Below are 15545 nucleotides of genomic sequence, written 5' to 3' on the forward strand. Positions count from 1 at the left end.
CCTACGCCCAAAACTTGACAACATCGTTCAGCTTATGGAAACCAACACAATACCTGTACCAGCCCTTCAAGAAACTAAACTTTATGATAAAACCACCTGTAAAGCACCTCCAGGCTACTCAATGTTAACTAACAACCGTAATCCGGGAAAAGGTGGAGGTTTAGCTTTTCTCATTAAAAACAACGTTATGCATCAATAACTTAAAATACCAATGAACCCAGAAGACTAACACATAGAAAACTGCAAAACTAAAGTAAAATAGTAAGAAAGTCACATAAACCTGAATAATGTTTACATCCCACAAGCTGCGACTCATACACCGCTTCCATAAATCAACTACTCAACTTTGAGGTTTCTCTAATACTCGGTGAGTTTAACGCTCATAAACCACTCTGGTTTTCACATTCTCTAAGCTTGAGGAGGATGCAAGAGGAACTGCACTTGATAAAGAAATAGATGACTCAGACCACGTAGTCTTAAATGAGAATGTCCCTACTAGAGTAACCTCCTATTGTGAAAGTTCACCCGAAATAAGTCTTGCAAGTGCCAACCTTGCAATGAATATTAGATGGACCACAGAGTCTTGCCTTGGCTCTGATCATCAGGCAATCGTACAAACACTAACTTGAGATATCGACTTTGTTGAACCAACAAAAAGAACTTTCATTAACTTCAGGAAAGCAGACTGGAAAGGATTTCGCGAATCTACTGAATTAGCTTTTGGCAAATGCAGGTCACCCAAAACAGTGCCTGAAGGTGAAGGTACATTCCGCAAAGGCAGCCAAATGGCACATTCCACATGGCCGCATTGGAACCACACTTTCCAAAACAAGCTACAGAGCTTTCTAACACTGGAGACGAACTTCAATCAATTAATCTTGGTGACACTAATATTTCCCAGTTGATCAAAAAAAACGATGACACTGTTAATAGACACAAACGCGATAAATGGATTGAATCTTTCAATACCCTCACCCACAGAGGAGTTAAAGGAAAACTGTTAACTCTTTAGCGGGCAAATCAGCTGACAACTCACAGAAACAACGCAAACTTCAATAACAAACCAGTTTATGATTCAAAAAAGTGTGCCAATCTCTTAAATCAGCAATACAGCCCTCACTCGCCCTTTCCAAATAAAGAGAAACGCAGCACGCTCCGCAGACTGAAAGAAATACGTCATGAGTGCACTATAATTGTCCCACAGGTCAGTCGTCACAAATAAAATTAAACTGAGCAACAAAAGCAAAGCTTTAGGGCCCGATAATATCGCTTCATTCATCTTCACTATCTCGGTTACAAAAGTATCAAGTTACTTACAGAACTATTATCAATCACTCTCAACTCCTCAATCATTCCCCAAAACTGGAAAGTCGGTAGACTCTTTCCTTTGATGAAACCGGGCAAAAGCAAAGATGAAACAAAAAGCTACCGACCCATAGCCCTCTCATCCATATTAGCGAAATTGATTTCAAAAATCCTGCTGGATAACTTCAACAACATCCCACTGGCAGATCACCAGCACGGATTTCGAAAACACATATCAACAAACACTGCCTTACACTGCATAGTCACTGATATAAGAAACGGACTAAATCAACATCGTCCTCTACACAAAACAATCCTAATTGTTTTAGATCTTACTGCAGCTTTCGACTAAATCACGGTATTTTGCTGCATCATCCTGAAAAGACGTATCTTCCAAACAACTTAAAAAGATGGATAACATCAGCCTGAACAGACGTCTCTTCCAAACAACTTAAAAAGATGGATAACATCATATCAACAAGGCAGGGCGGGCAACTTATGTTGAAATTAGAAACGAAAACTCAAAAATGCGACGAATGAACTTTCAAGTTTTTTTTAAACAAAAATGGAAAAATCATAGAAAAAACCATATCTCGGAAGCCAGAAAATATTGAGCAGTCACAATTGGAGACAAAAATTGCAATCCCTGAGTGTAATCCGACAGCACACCAACAGGGGGTTGAGAATTTCAAGTTCGGTTTTTTTTTTACATATGAGCTTTTTTTTTGAAAAAAATAATATAAAACGCCATATCTCAAAAACCGAAAAAAAATTGAGCAATCATACTTGGTCGCCAGACTTAAAACTCATGAGTGTACCCTGACAGCACCCCACAATGGGGTTGAGAATTTCAGGCTCGGTTATTTCATTTTATATTTAATTTTTTAAACAACGTTTTTTTTAAAAAAAAAACATAAGAATCGCCATATCTCGAAAACCAAAACGATTTGATCAAACATACTTAAAGGGCAAAATTTCAACGCCAATGGGTAACTGACAGGACCTGTCTCAAATTTGAGTTTTTGAAGTTCGCTGAGTTTACAAACTGCCAGCTGAAACCGGGCACGGGAGTTTTGTTTGGTTCTCCGTACCAAAAAAACTGCCCCTCTAGATCAAGGTTCACACAGTACTATCAGCAGGGGGCCTTTCTGTGCTTAGAGAACCCCGGGAAAGCCACAGTTACTGTTTTACGAACGAGACGAAACAATCAATCAATCTCCACCATCTTCGATTAAGGAGTACTGAAAATAAACGGCAATGAAGACACGAATTGGACGACCTCTCTTTTTGAAGCAACAAACAACAACAACAAGGCAAATACCTGAATGTTCTGACTGTTCTTTTATTCATAGTAGTTAATTCGAAAAACTTTTCGAATAGTTTTTGAGAAAAGAAAACATTGAAAATCTATAAATTTTGGACAATATCAAAGTGAGAAATTTTGAGTCGTCGTACGAAATTCATACGACCAATTAGCTAGCCTAATTTCAATTTGGAACGATTTTGTTCTGCGGGATATTTCGCCACGCATAAATAATTCGCGTTACGCTCTTAGTGAATAAACTCTTCAAAGCGCGCATAATTCAGTCCAGAAAAAAGCCAATTTGGCAATTTTCAAACCCTTTGAACTCTACAAAAAATAATCGGTTGTAAGATATCTTTTTAAATTTGAACTCAGGAAGTCGATATCTTCAATGGTGTATAAAAATTTTTGCTGAAAATTATCAATTCGATCGACAAAAATTGACTGAATAAAAAAAAACACACCGAGCATAAATATTCCGTTTTCTTCGAAAGTCGGAACAAAAACAATCATCATTTTTTCTTCAATTTTCTTGACACGTAAAGAAAAAATGCAGCTCAGTCGGTCTATTGATTGCGTGCTGTTTACTTTAAATATAAAATTAGCATAACTCTGCGTTATGATAGTTGAAAGAAGATGTCCCTTTCATGGACTCAGCGCGATCATATGATATCCATACAACCGAAGACTTGAAAAAAAGGACAGTTCCGTTATTTCACTATAAAGAATGCAAAGAAACGAAGCAAAATGTCGAACCTTTTCTTATCCCACGAAATCATTAAAATGATGGTTCCGTCACAGTATATACCCACTAAAAATTTCCTTTTTCGATGTTCACACGTCTTGCACAAAGGTTACTAAAATAATTCCATGGATTACTCTGATGATTGTTCAGACATAATTATGCGATATACATAATCCATGATCAAATACTGGAGAATATTGCACACCATGCTGCATAAAACATGTTTAAGGAGGGAACAAAATTAGGACTTCAAAAATAGTCGAAATATCTTTGAAAACGGATGGTCAGCAGAAAACACTTACGTGAAAAGCCTATCGTTGCAACAAATAAGCCAATTTATAACAACGTTACTAATCTGTTAGAGACGCCATGCTAGTTTCTCCTATTATTTCCCTATGTTACGGTGACTCCGATTAATTTTGAGGCTTGTCTATTTTTGAGTAAATGGGAAAAATTACAGTAACTTTTAGCAACTATTTCGAAAAACAATTATTTCGAAAATTATCATTGAAAAAAAATGAACTATGAATATGGTCGTACATCATGGTTGTCATACCCAACCATTGTGATCAGAGCTTCACTCGAAACCCCCAAAAAATGTGCCAATACCAAAGCCAAGCCAAAGATTCCAGAAAATGGATACGGGGAATTTTGTAATCTATCAACTAGTTCGAGAAATGCTATTGTGAAGTTGTTGGTATTAAAAAATTGCAGAAAGATTGGCCTCCAGTTTCTAGGGAAAACTGTTAACTGCAAAAAATTCAATTGAGCTTTTTATAATTTTTCAATAACGATTCTAAATTGACGAAACAGTTTAAAAAGTCAGCCTCCTCAATTCCATGGTTTGAGTACTGATGTAGATATGCTTTAACAGAGTACATTTTCCAGCATTTGTTTAACAGTTGGTCAATGAGTTTGATATTTGACTGGTTATTCGACAGAAGGAACATTGACTTATCGAAGGGTGGTAGAGGCTTCTCGCTGAATATTCCTTTGCCAGCACTTGAACTCGGTCCTGAAAATCTACTTGTGGAAGGCTGGAACCATTTTGGATATATTTGGGCATCCTTTAGAAACTCTAGCTCTTCCATTGGATGAAGCTTAGATCCTCTCGCGACAATGTGATTGGCTATCGACCTAACATTTGTGTTCCTAGGAGTAACTGACCAATCAAGTTGCTCGTCTATGCTCGAGTTTGTCAGATACATTTGTTTCAAATCTTTCGATAATGTTTCCCATTTTAGTGTCGTAAAATCTATCAACTTCTCGGACATTTGTGGTACGTGATATGCACTAAGTAACTTATGAGTAGGAGAGCACAATTTTGTAACTATCTCTCCCACGTTGTTTGAAAAGTCATGTTCTTTGATACATGGCAAAATGGATCCGAGAATTTGGGTTGCGATGACCTTGTTGATTGAATCGAATGTGACTTTGGTTTCTCCTAGGCGTTTTTCGCACACAGTTTGCATCGCGTCGTTTTGGTGAATGAGAATTCCGTCCGAAACTCGGGTTAAACTAGAGAGACTAAGAAGAGTGTTGTAGTCCTGAAACAAACTTTCCATTAATTCAAGAACAAAAGAAGTGTGATACAAGATCTGCCTTAACTATACTAAATTAATAATTTATGTGGCTAATGTGGCTAAATAAAAAAAAAGCCAACAGCTGGTTGGAAAAGTGTACACAGAGACTAAGCTTCGCTTCGCAAACGCTAGCGACAACACGACAAAAAGCAGCTTTATGAAGTGCAAGGTGAAATCAACCCATCCCCAAGACACGCTATATTACAAGCAACAATAATAAATAGGCCTCGAAATAGCATCATTCGGCTACGTCTGAGATTCGAACAGGCGACCTTGAGATTAAGAGTTACACAAACACACACACAAACACACACACACACACACACACACACACTAACCACGGAAGCATAATAGCAGATAGAAGGTTGAACACTAGCCACAAATAAAGCAGAGGAAAGATGCTATGCAATTTCCAACGCTACAGTGAAACTTCCAAATAATTGAACACTTTTAATAAACTTTTATTGTGATTTAGGCTAGAAAAAAAGCGCGTAATAACACAAAGCTGACGCTATTGTGAAAAAGAAAAAGGAAATCGAATAACTTGAGTTGAATTTTGCAAATTTCAAATTTCCAAAATGAAATTATATCAAGTTACAGATCTTTGAATATCAAGAAATGTTTATGGTTTACTTTTCTCTTCAGGCTATCCCATTTAGGTATAGGTCATTAGGTATTTTTTTATTCCACTGGGAATGCAGAAAACTTATGTCCATTTTTGAAACTAGAAGCCGATCACGTTTTTCATGAACGTTACACTTTTGCTATTCGATAGTCGAGTTTGCCTCTCTTTTAACAAACGAAACAAACTGAGCTTAAAAATAAACCAAAAGTCAAACCATAAAATCTCAAATTTAAGCGTGGAACTTACTTTTCCTGAAGAAAAAATCGAGTCCTATAGAAGTGAAGATCATTACGATCTTTTAGTTTTAGAAACTTCTTTTTATGTGAAGAGCAACACAATATCGCACGCCAACATCAAAACAGGGACGGATAAAAGAATATTTTAGGTTCGGCACTGTATAAAAGTTGAGCCTAGCTTCAAGAACATTTTCAAGGATAGATACACAACAAAAAATAAACGTAGTCTGCATTTTTTTGAAAGATTGAATTATACACAAGCGAAGAAGAGCTTCGCACCATTTTTGATACACCACAAACATAGCATGACAAACTAGTAGACAGAAATTACGACGAAAGCCACCAAATCGAATTTTTCTCTGTGAAAAAATTCAGAAAAGCTAGATCTCCAAAAACTTTTTATATCTTTGCCTCGAAACAATTTAATTTAAAAAAGAAAATCAAAAAATTGAAAAGGACATTTGCATAGAAACAAAAATTGACACAGCGGCGAATTTGCACTTCGCAAACACAAGCAAAAATATGACCGATAACGCTAATGGGAAAAACTGAACGAGTAAAACTTTGAATCTACAAAAGTTCGTAGGTGATGCACGCCAATTATGAGTCTATATTAATGCTAAGTGAAGCAAGCCACTTATGACGCATTAGCAGTACTAGTCAATTTGAAAAAAAAAGAAACTTACCAACAAACAAGCCCCACTGCTATTCGATAGTCGAGTTTGCCTACCTTTTAACAAACGAAATGAACTGAACTTAAAAATATACCAAAAGTCAAACCATAAAATATCCAATTTGAGCGTTGAACTGACTTTTTCCTGAAAAAAATTCAAGTACTATAGAAGTGAAGATCACTTCGATCTTTTAGACTTAGAAACTTCTTTTTATATGAAGAGCAACACAATATCTCACGCCAACATCAAAAAAGGGACGGATAAAAGAATATTTTAGGTTCGGTACTGCATAAAATTTGAGCCTAGCTTCAAGAACATTTTCAAGGATACATACACAACAAAAAACAAACGTAGTCTGCATTTTTTGAATTGATTAAATTACCCACAGGCGAAGAAGAGCTTCTCACAATTTGTGTTACAACACAAATATAGCATGACAAACTAGTAGACAGAAGTTGAGACGAAAGCCACCAAATCGAACTTTTCTTTTTGAAAATATTGAGAAAATCTAAATCTCCAAAAACTTTTATATCTTTGCCTTGAAAATTTAATTTTTAAAGAAAATCAAAAAATTGAAAATGACATTCGCATAGAAACAAATACTGACACAGAAGCGAATTTGCACTTCGCAAAAAAGCAAAAATATGACCGATAACGCTGCTGGGAAAAACTGAATGAGTAAAACTTTGAATCTACAAAATTTCGTAAGTGACGCACGCCAATTATGAGTCTACATAAACGCTAAGTGAAGCAAGCCAATTATGATGCATTAGCAGTACCAATCATTTGTAAAAAAAAAGAAATTTATCAACTAACAAGCCTCAATTTATAGAGCGGACGCATTTCAGCTAGTATACGACAAAGTTCATTAAAAATCCGACTCTGCCCAGGTTCGAACCCTCTTATTTTGTTGCGGGTCTCCTTCCCTACCTCTACGCTACAGATCTATGATACCTTGAAGCTAAAGTGCTATTTGTAATATAATAGTCTGTGTTATTATCCTTAGCATTGGCTGTACTTAATAGCTGGCTATTGATCGAAATGAACACTTTTAAAATGAACACATTTTGTCGCAACACTACTTGCGTCGCAACAATATTTGCGAATTAGGTTGGAAAAAAAGAGAGCTCATGCTGTAACACAAGCTTTGGTTGTGCAAATACAACGGGTATTTTAGATGCAAACATGCTCAAAATATGTCTGGTGGTTGAAAAAAGAGCAGAATTGGATTCCTTGAGTTTGTTCGACATGTTGGAATGAGTTTGATCCGAATTAAACACGCTTGGTAACCGCGAGCACATTCATCGCATACGTAATAATTCAGTATACATTAATGAACGGAGCAAAACGAAATTCAAAAATATATTTTTTGTTTGGAAAATTTTTATCGAACATTTTTTTTCAAAAACAAAATCAAACCAAGATTCCGCAGAAAAAACCTAACTCAAATACCTCTACCAAAGAGCTTCAGCTTTCAAAATTGCATTCGATAATTGAGAAGAAAGCGGAACCTTCAAAAAACCGTGCTACGGAAACTAAGCCGATAAAAATGAACAGACGGACAATAGTACGAAAAAGTTAGTTTAAAAACAACAGGTATCGGCCGGATTCTAACTACAAGCCTTTGTCGTCTCAAGCATGAGTGTTACCGCCAACCCAGATGCGCTGAGTGATTAATTGATTTTGAAATTAAATTGAAGCAAGACAAAAAATCTCCAAAATCTTGTGAATAAATTTGCTCACAGCCAAACCAGAAACTAATTCACTATGATCATAATATTGTCAAAAAAGCCGTCTCTTCAAAGTTTTCGAAAAATTAGGCCCATATTGCAAACTAAATATGCATTTGTGGGAGCAAAAAATTGTTACCCCACATTCTGGGTTTGCTTCCAATAAAAATTGTTGTCCATTACTTGTTGTTGCTCACTTGGTGGCGGAAATTTTTGATAGCAAATCTTTCCCATTCAGGTTTATGGTTGTGATTATTTTCATCATACAGATTACGGCCAATTTCTAGATTTCTCACTTCTGTTTTATGCGTTCAAACAGCAAAGTCCGCTAAGTCTGGGTCAGTTTTGCCTAGGTGTCGTTTGAGTTACAGACTTTCCATGTTACCTTCCAATTTATACAAACAAACGACACTTTCTCAGTTCGTCTTCATTCCTTAAAATTTTGATTCACTCATTCACTCATTCACTCATTGTCAAAAAAGCCGTCTCTTCAAAGTTTTCGAAAAATTAGGCCCATATTGCAAACTAAATATGCATTTGTGGGAGCAAAAAATTGTTACCCCACATTCTGGGTTTGCTTCCAATAAAAATTGTTGTCCATTACTTGTTGTTGCTCACTTGGTGGCGGAAATTTTTGATAGCAAATCTTTCCCATTCAGGTTTATGGTTGTGATTATTTTCATCATACAGATTACGGCCAATTTCTAGATTTCTCACTTCTGTTTTATGCGTTCAAACAGCAAAGTCCGCTAAGTCTGGGTCAGTTTTGCCTAGGTGTCGTTTGAGTTACAGACTTTCCATGTTACCTTCCAATTTATACAAACAAACGACACTTTCTCAGTTCGTCTTCATTCCTTAAAATTTTGATTCACTCATTCACTCATTCACTCATTGTCAAAAAAGCAAGACATAAATTGAAGCAAGACATGTGAACTCCGATAATTGTTCCATTACCACGTATTGCATATTTCTCTTGCTTCAATTTGATTTTGAAATTAAATTGAAGCAAGACAAAAAATCTCCAAAATCTTGTGAATAAATTTGCTCACAGCCAAACCAGAAACTAATTCACTATGATCATAATATTGTCAAAAAAGCCGTCTCTTCAAAGTTTTCGAAAAATTAGGCCCATATTGCAAACTAAATATGCATTTGTGGGAGCAAAAAATTGTTACCCCACATTCTGGGTTTGCTTCCAATAAAAATTGTTGTCCATTACTTGTTGTTGCTCACTTGGTGGCGGAAATTTTTGATAGCAAATCTTTCCCATTCAGGTTTATGGTTGTGATTATTTTCATCATACAGATTACGGCCAATTTCTAGATTTCTCACTTCTGTTTTATGCGTTCAAACAGCAAAGTCCGCTAAGTCTGGGTCAGTTTTGCCTAGGTGTCGTTTGAGTTACAGACTTTCCATGTTACCTTCCAATTTATACAAACAAACGACACTTTCTCAGTTCGTCTTCATTCCTTAAAATTTTGATTCACTCATTCAGTATATATTTTTGGAAAACTATCTCTAAAATCTCACATTAAAGTACAAATCTCGCATTAAAGCAATCAAATGCACATCAATAAATCAAAGAGAAATGAAGTTCAAACCTGTAGAATTATTTCTCCGTTCTTGTACGGCCACACAACCTCTGAGAATATATATCTCTGCGGGTAGTGATCTCTCACAGCCTCCGTCATCTTAGTGCCCAAGCCAGACCCAGTTCCCCCAGCTAGACTCATTGCTACGATAAACGAGGACAGCCTGTGGTCCATCTTTTCAACCACTTTTCTGATCTTGTTCAGAATCTGTTCACTCATTTCATTCCCGTAGTGTGTGTAGCCGAACGCCCAGTTGTTGCCAGCACCTCGCTTTCCGAAGAAAGCAGCGTTTGGATCATAGGACCACGCACTTTTCTGCCTATTTAATATCAGACATGTGAACTCCGATAATTGTTCCATTACCACGTATTGCATATTTCTCAATTGTACGTTTTCTCAATTGTAAAGCACGACGATCATTTATAAAATCGTAACTTGGTTTTCAGATATCCGATTTGCAGGAAGCTTATGGGGTTCAAAATATGATTACTTACTGTAGATTTGGAACGACAACTTTCTCTTCAGTGTCAATCATGACTGCGTTGGCCTCCAGCCTGTAACCTTCAGTACCTCTACTACTTGTTTTCTTCTCGTGGAAGAATGTCTCGCAAGTCTCATAAAAGTAATTCTCATTATCCCGTTTAGTCAGTGAGTTTTCGTACTGGGCAGCTGCCTTGTAGGCCCCACTCAGCAGTTCCTGACCCAGTTGGTTTCCACATTGGCCTACTTGCAGGGCCAAAAGAGCACCCGACATAAAATTTGATTCTGATGTGGTTACATTAGTTGCTATAAACAACCTGAAACAGTCATTTTTACGAGAAACTTTTCAAATTTCAAAGCAACAAGATGATTTAGGATAATTTAGAAGCAGTACACGAAGGTATAGTGACGGCAAATTGGTATTTATTTTCTAGAAAAAAAATCTTTCAAACGTTTAAAAACGCCTTAGAAATGAACGTGAGTTTTGCTTTCATTGTGATGTTATGCAAGTTTCAGTGAACTGAACAATCATTCAATCTATCTAACATGGTAAAAAAAAAGTATTCTAAGTCTCCTCCCTAAACGTAACAAGTAAAGAATCATTCCCTCCCCTCGCACCCTAATCCTTAAATGGCAAAATTAAGCAGTGAAGACAACTTTTATACTGATGGCAGTTAACGGCAGTTATTCCTTTACCTACATTTCACATCTTGAACTGGTAGGATTTGGTAACATATTACCAGAATTGGCAAAATTTAACAAATATTAATTTGATTGTTGGTTGAGCTCTATCTCTTGATACAGTCACGGGACAGACACGCATTGATTTCAACGAGCAAACGAACGAAACTTTTCTTCCCACTTTTGTCGTTTTCTCTGCAACTATTTAGGATATAGAGTTAGAATTTTGACACAGGCTAGATGAAATAAGAGCTAGCCGGATCAACATTTAAAAAATCTTGGTTTCAGGCGCAAAATAGCCGGTATATTATAACTAGTTTTTGCTATGGAAATATCCTCGCAAACAACTTTAAAAAATTTGAATTTACGGACCCAAAATAGTTCTTTGTAAAGCTTGTGAGCTTGACTTACTCTTGATCCCGCGGAAAAACGATGCGAAAACAATTGAAAGAATCACTTGATACGGCGTCCAAAAAGGCAAAATATTTACGAGTAACTTTGCGCTGATGATCGAATTAAACGAAGAATTTTTCCAGTAATAATTTCCGGTACATGACTGCTCCTATCTATGAGCAAGTTTCTCATGAGCAGTTATGTTGTCTCTAAATTTTCTCCAACTTTTAGATATAAGCGCCCAAGATCTTTTAATTTCATCGTCAAAACCAACACGACCGTTTTTTAAGCGAGACAAAATAATTATTTCGGCTCTTTTACACTCCCTCCACAATTCAAATTCTCCGTTTTCTTAATTGTCTGAAGTGTTATTAGGGCTTGAATGCTTGATGTTAAGATACATGGTATGAAGAAAGAATGTGTTCACAATAGTTAAGTTGTTCACTATGCAAAATTTCACGAAGAGTAAGCTCATCAGCTTTCTATATCGAAAAAAAACCGACAAAATTTTTTTAAATAAAGGGGCGACTGAATTAGATGAAAAAACTGTAGGAATGAGAAGCAACCTGGCTAAGATGATGCTAACATATAAGTATTTTTAAAAATAAAATTGTATTGGGAAGTCAAATTCATCAATTTTCGGCTAATTTAGTCTGAAAAACGAAATTTTTCGAACCAGCTTTTCTCGACAGAAATTTTTAATTTTTTAAGAACCCGAATCACGACTAAAATGGTGTTAATATGATACCACACTTGGCACTATACGAGCATTTTTTGAAGTAGTCAAAATCGGCTAAAAAACTCCAAGGATTGTGATTAGCAAGCGTTGTCAAATCAGAAAAATTACTTTATCAGATTAACAACTTATTTTAAAAAATTACTTAAAACAATTTATAGCTTGGTATAGTTAAAATGTCTGGAATTCTCCACCCTACTTATCCTGAGGTAACGACTACGCCTGTGACGGAAAAAGTCCTCGATTCGACTCGGCTAAGACATGTTTTTTTCTACATGAAAACAATCAGTTTCCAAAACTGTCGGCCTATCGTTTGTCAGATTAGGTTTTTTCGATTTAGTTGCCCTGATCAACTTGTATTGCACTTGGAAGTGTCTTCGATTTACTCCTGTGAAATTGTAATATTACTAACCCTGACTTTGCTTTTTCTCGCTTGAAAGCTTCATTCGGCCTCAATGGTTTCTGCCTGTTTTAACAGCTAAGTGACACAACTTTGCGTCAATTCAGTTGATATGACAATCTGTTTCGTAAAAAATGTCATATCGAGAGCCTCACGCAGTAAAGCATGCCCTCCAGATGACTAAAAACCTTCAAACGTCTCCAACCCAATATTATCAGAAGGGTAATTTGGATGAGTTAATTTAAATAGAAAAAACGGCAAGATTACTCGCTATGAAAAGCGTCAATAAAGTAAAAATAAGTAAAAACTGGGATAGATGAGATACAAGTAGCAAAAAAAACTTCCAGCCCTAATATTAAAAAACTACATAATTTTTTAATCTAAATTGAGTCCTGTTTTGGTGGTGGTGTGATGAGAAGACCTGAACAAAAGCCTAGAACTTAGGCAAACTAGTTAAATAGGCAGACTCGACTTTGAAAAAAAAAAAATAGGGTAAACTTTTTATTTCGCTGGGAAGTTTGAAACAGAGGCGAAGCTTCGCACCACTTGCGATACAACACAATCATGAAAAAAGCATGAGTCGAAAAAAAATGAGAAATCTTGAAAAAAACTAGAGTAAGCAAAATTTTTGTATGTCTCCATGAAGGACAACTAGGGCTCAGCTGAAATTGGAGCTCAGTATTTAAACTTTTTAAAGTTATTATACTGACGCAGGACGAAATGCGTTATTTCAAAAATTAGAACTTGCCCAAAACCTTAGTTGAAAAGAGTGAACATTTTGGAGATTTTGGAAATTTCCCAAAAACCTAGCCTTTCTCTAACAAAAAAATTAAGGAGTACCCGTTTCTGCAGGAAAAATTCGCGCAACCACTTCTTTCGATTGAAATTTTTATCTCAGATTTGATAGGGTAAAAGTTTCTATCAAAAAGTCAAATTTAAAAATCAGTCAAAAAATCAAAGTTTAAAAATCAACTTTTTTCTGCTAAACGCAGGTCGTGGCCGGTAAAGCAGGGAAAATCACAAAATCTTGATGGAACACTTAACCTGAAAACTGGCAAGCTATTTTTGAGTCGAATAAAAAATTTCAAAAACGGTCCAATTTTCAAAACTTTCACTTTTTTTAAAGGCCCTTATTTTTTTCTAGAGGAAACTAGGCTTGATAGGGTGGTTTTAGAGAAAATGAAAAGACATATATATCCGTCAAATATTCCCTCCAGAAGTTTTCGAAGGCAGCAGACAAAAGGGGAAAGCAAAAGGGACCAGGGGTGTATGCAGGCACACAGGAATGTAGGCGGTTGTTCTATATATAATCTTGACCTTAATTTGAACACCGACAGAGCGCACTCGAGCTCCAGAGTAAATTTGGGCCAACCAATGTGAACCAAAATTTTTTTGGGAGCAACAAAACGAATTTTATCGTGAACCAATCGAGTTATCAACTTTTTTGACTTTTGAAAAAAATTATTAACTCTGAACAATTCAATTTTATACGCACGCTCTGCCGACTTTTTAGCTCATTTTTACAAATTGATAATTTTGTCATTTCGAGAAAAAAAATTTTCAATGGTCGATACGTTTTCGAATGGACAATACTTCAAAGTGCTCTAATATAATGCTCAGAAGTTCAATGAAAATGTGTATTAACAGAAAATTTCAGATTGAAAGATTATGTCTCGTGAGGAAACGATTCCAATTCACTTTGATGACTTCCCAGCTCTCTCACAGGCAGAAATTGCTGAAATTGAAGATATTTTGACTCAAGATATACTCATGGAGCAAAACAGATAACCATCAGCTTCTGTACAAGAATTTATTCTTGGTGAAACATCTGTTATAAATATACCTTATTGTGAAACAAAAAACGAAGAAAATCTTGTGCTATTGCCTGATATTGCCGAAGAAAGAAACACAGACGGTATCCTGGAACTGCATCAAAATGAACGCGAAGCTGATGCAAATGATGACGCAATGGGAAATCAGGCAAAACGTACGAGACCAGTTCAAGCGAAACATCAGTCTTGCTTGTTGTGTCAGAAAGTTGCGAGTGATATGCGGAATCATTTGGTACAAGCTCACGGCTGTGATCGCGAAAGTAGAAAGTGGTTATTGTCCTACTACAGTACCAGGCGAGCGAAAGAACCTGTGTTTCAGTGCAACCATGAAAAATGCTCGAAACGGTTTACAAAAGTGTACGCTCATAAAACATTTTCCCGGTCATTCTGAATATGTATCAAAAGTGAACAATAAGATGTCATTAGAAAAAATTCCAGCAAAAATAAGACAAGGAGCAGGGAATAAACTGAAAAGCTCACATTCTTTAAAACCAAAAAATGCCCAGTATAGTGATTTCTATGCAGAAAAATACAAGAAACCGATATTAAGCAGAGCCATGATTACAATTCTTTCTAAAACGTGTTCGGGAACCCAAAATTTAATCAAACCTTGGAAAATTCAAACCGTATTGGAAACCTGTATTGATAAACCTTCGATACAAATTGTGCGGGATTCGTTTATTGCGAAATACGGCTCAGAAGTTGCAACTGATAAAAAAGTGATGCGAGTTTACATGAAGGTTTTTCAAGCTTACCGCAAATGTTTTTGAGAAAAATTCATTGGAATTCAACACAAGACATAACAAAGAGGCTAAGCTATTCCTCGCAGTTCTGCACAGAGGCCATGATATTCCTCGTTGTACTGCAAACTTATATAAAAAACTGACTTTGTGTTCCTCGAAGTTATAATTTTTCGGCAGAACGCACGCAATAATTATGCTTTACTGCTGATCATTTTCAACTTAGATCAATTATGATTGCTGATAAACAGTTAAAATTTCATGTTCTAAAGTGTACTGAGTTGATTTGTCACGAAAATTTAATATACTGTCTCTCGGTAGAAATTTTAAAAATTTCGGCACAGCGCACCTATAATTTGTAATTTAATAATTTTTCCATTGAACTTTGTTTTTGGTATTGGTAAACTTTTGAGCTTTGAAATGCTAAAAATCTATCCATGGAAGTCAGTTGGAAGAGTTACAGTGATCACCGACGAGCCGCATTTCGACA

General features: G+C 36.1%; 1 protein-coding gene across 1 annotated transcript; it reads right to left on the reverse strand.

Moving 5' to 3' along the window:
• Positions 1-4099: 4099 nt before the first annotated feature.
• On the reverse strand, positions 4100-10586 carry LOC134856891 (tubulin delta chain-like). Its single transcript, XM_063873186.1, has 3 exons — positions 10288-10586; positions 9803-10112; positions 4100-4900 (listed from the first exon to the last, which is right to left on the reverse strand). Exons 1-3 carry the CDS (start codon positions 10545-10547, stop codon positions 4115-4117), a joined length of 1356 nt encoding a protein of 451 aa, XP_063729256.1. The 5' UTR covers positions 10548-10586; the 3' UTR covers positions 4100-4114.
• Positions 10587-15545: the final 4959 nt, after the last annotated feature.

The sequence above is a fragment of the Symsagittifera roscoffensis genome, chromosome 1 (assembly GCF_963678635.1).
Source record: "Symsagittifera roscoffensis chromosome 1, txSymRosc1.1, whole genome shotgun sequence".
NCBI classification, from domain to species: domain Eukaryota; kingdom Metazoa; phylum Xenacoelomorpha; order Acoela; family Convolutidae; genus Symsagittifera; species Symsagittifera roscoffensis.

Excerpts from the sequence above, each read along its gene's own strand:
- LOC134856891 (XM_063873186.1), bottom strand. The coding sequence starts at position 10,547 with ATGTCGGGTGCTCTTTTGGCCCTGCAAGTAGGCCAATGTGGAAACCAA. Across the intron at positions 10,113-10,287 it reads GTTGTCGTTCCAAATCTACA|GCAGAAAAGTGCGTGGTCCT; the intron begins GTAAGTAATCAT and ends GATATTAAATAG. Across the intron at positions 4,901-9,802 it reads ACGGAGAAATAATTCTACAG|GACTACAACACTCTTCTTAG; the intron begins GTTTGAACTTCA and ends AGTTTGTTTCAG.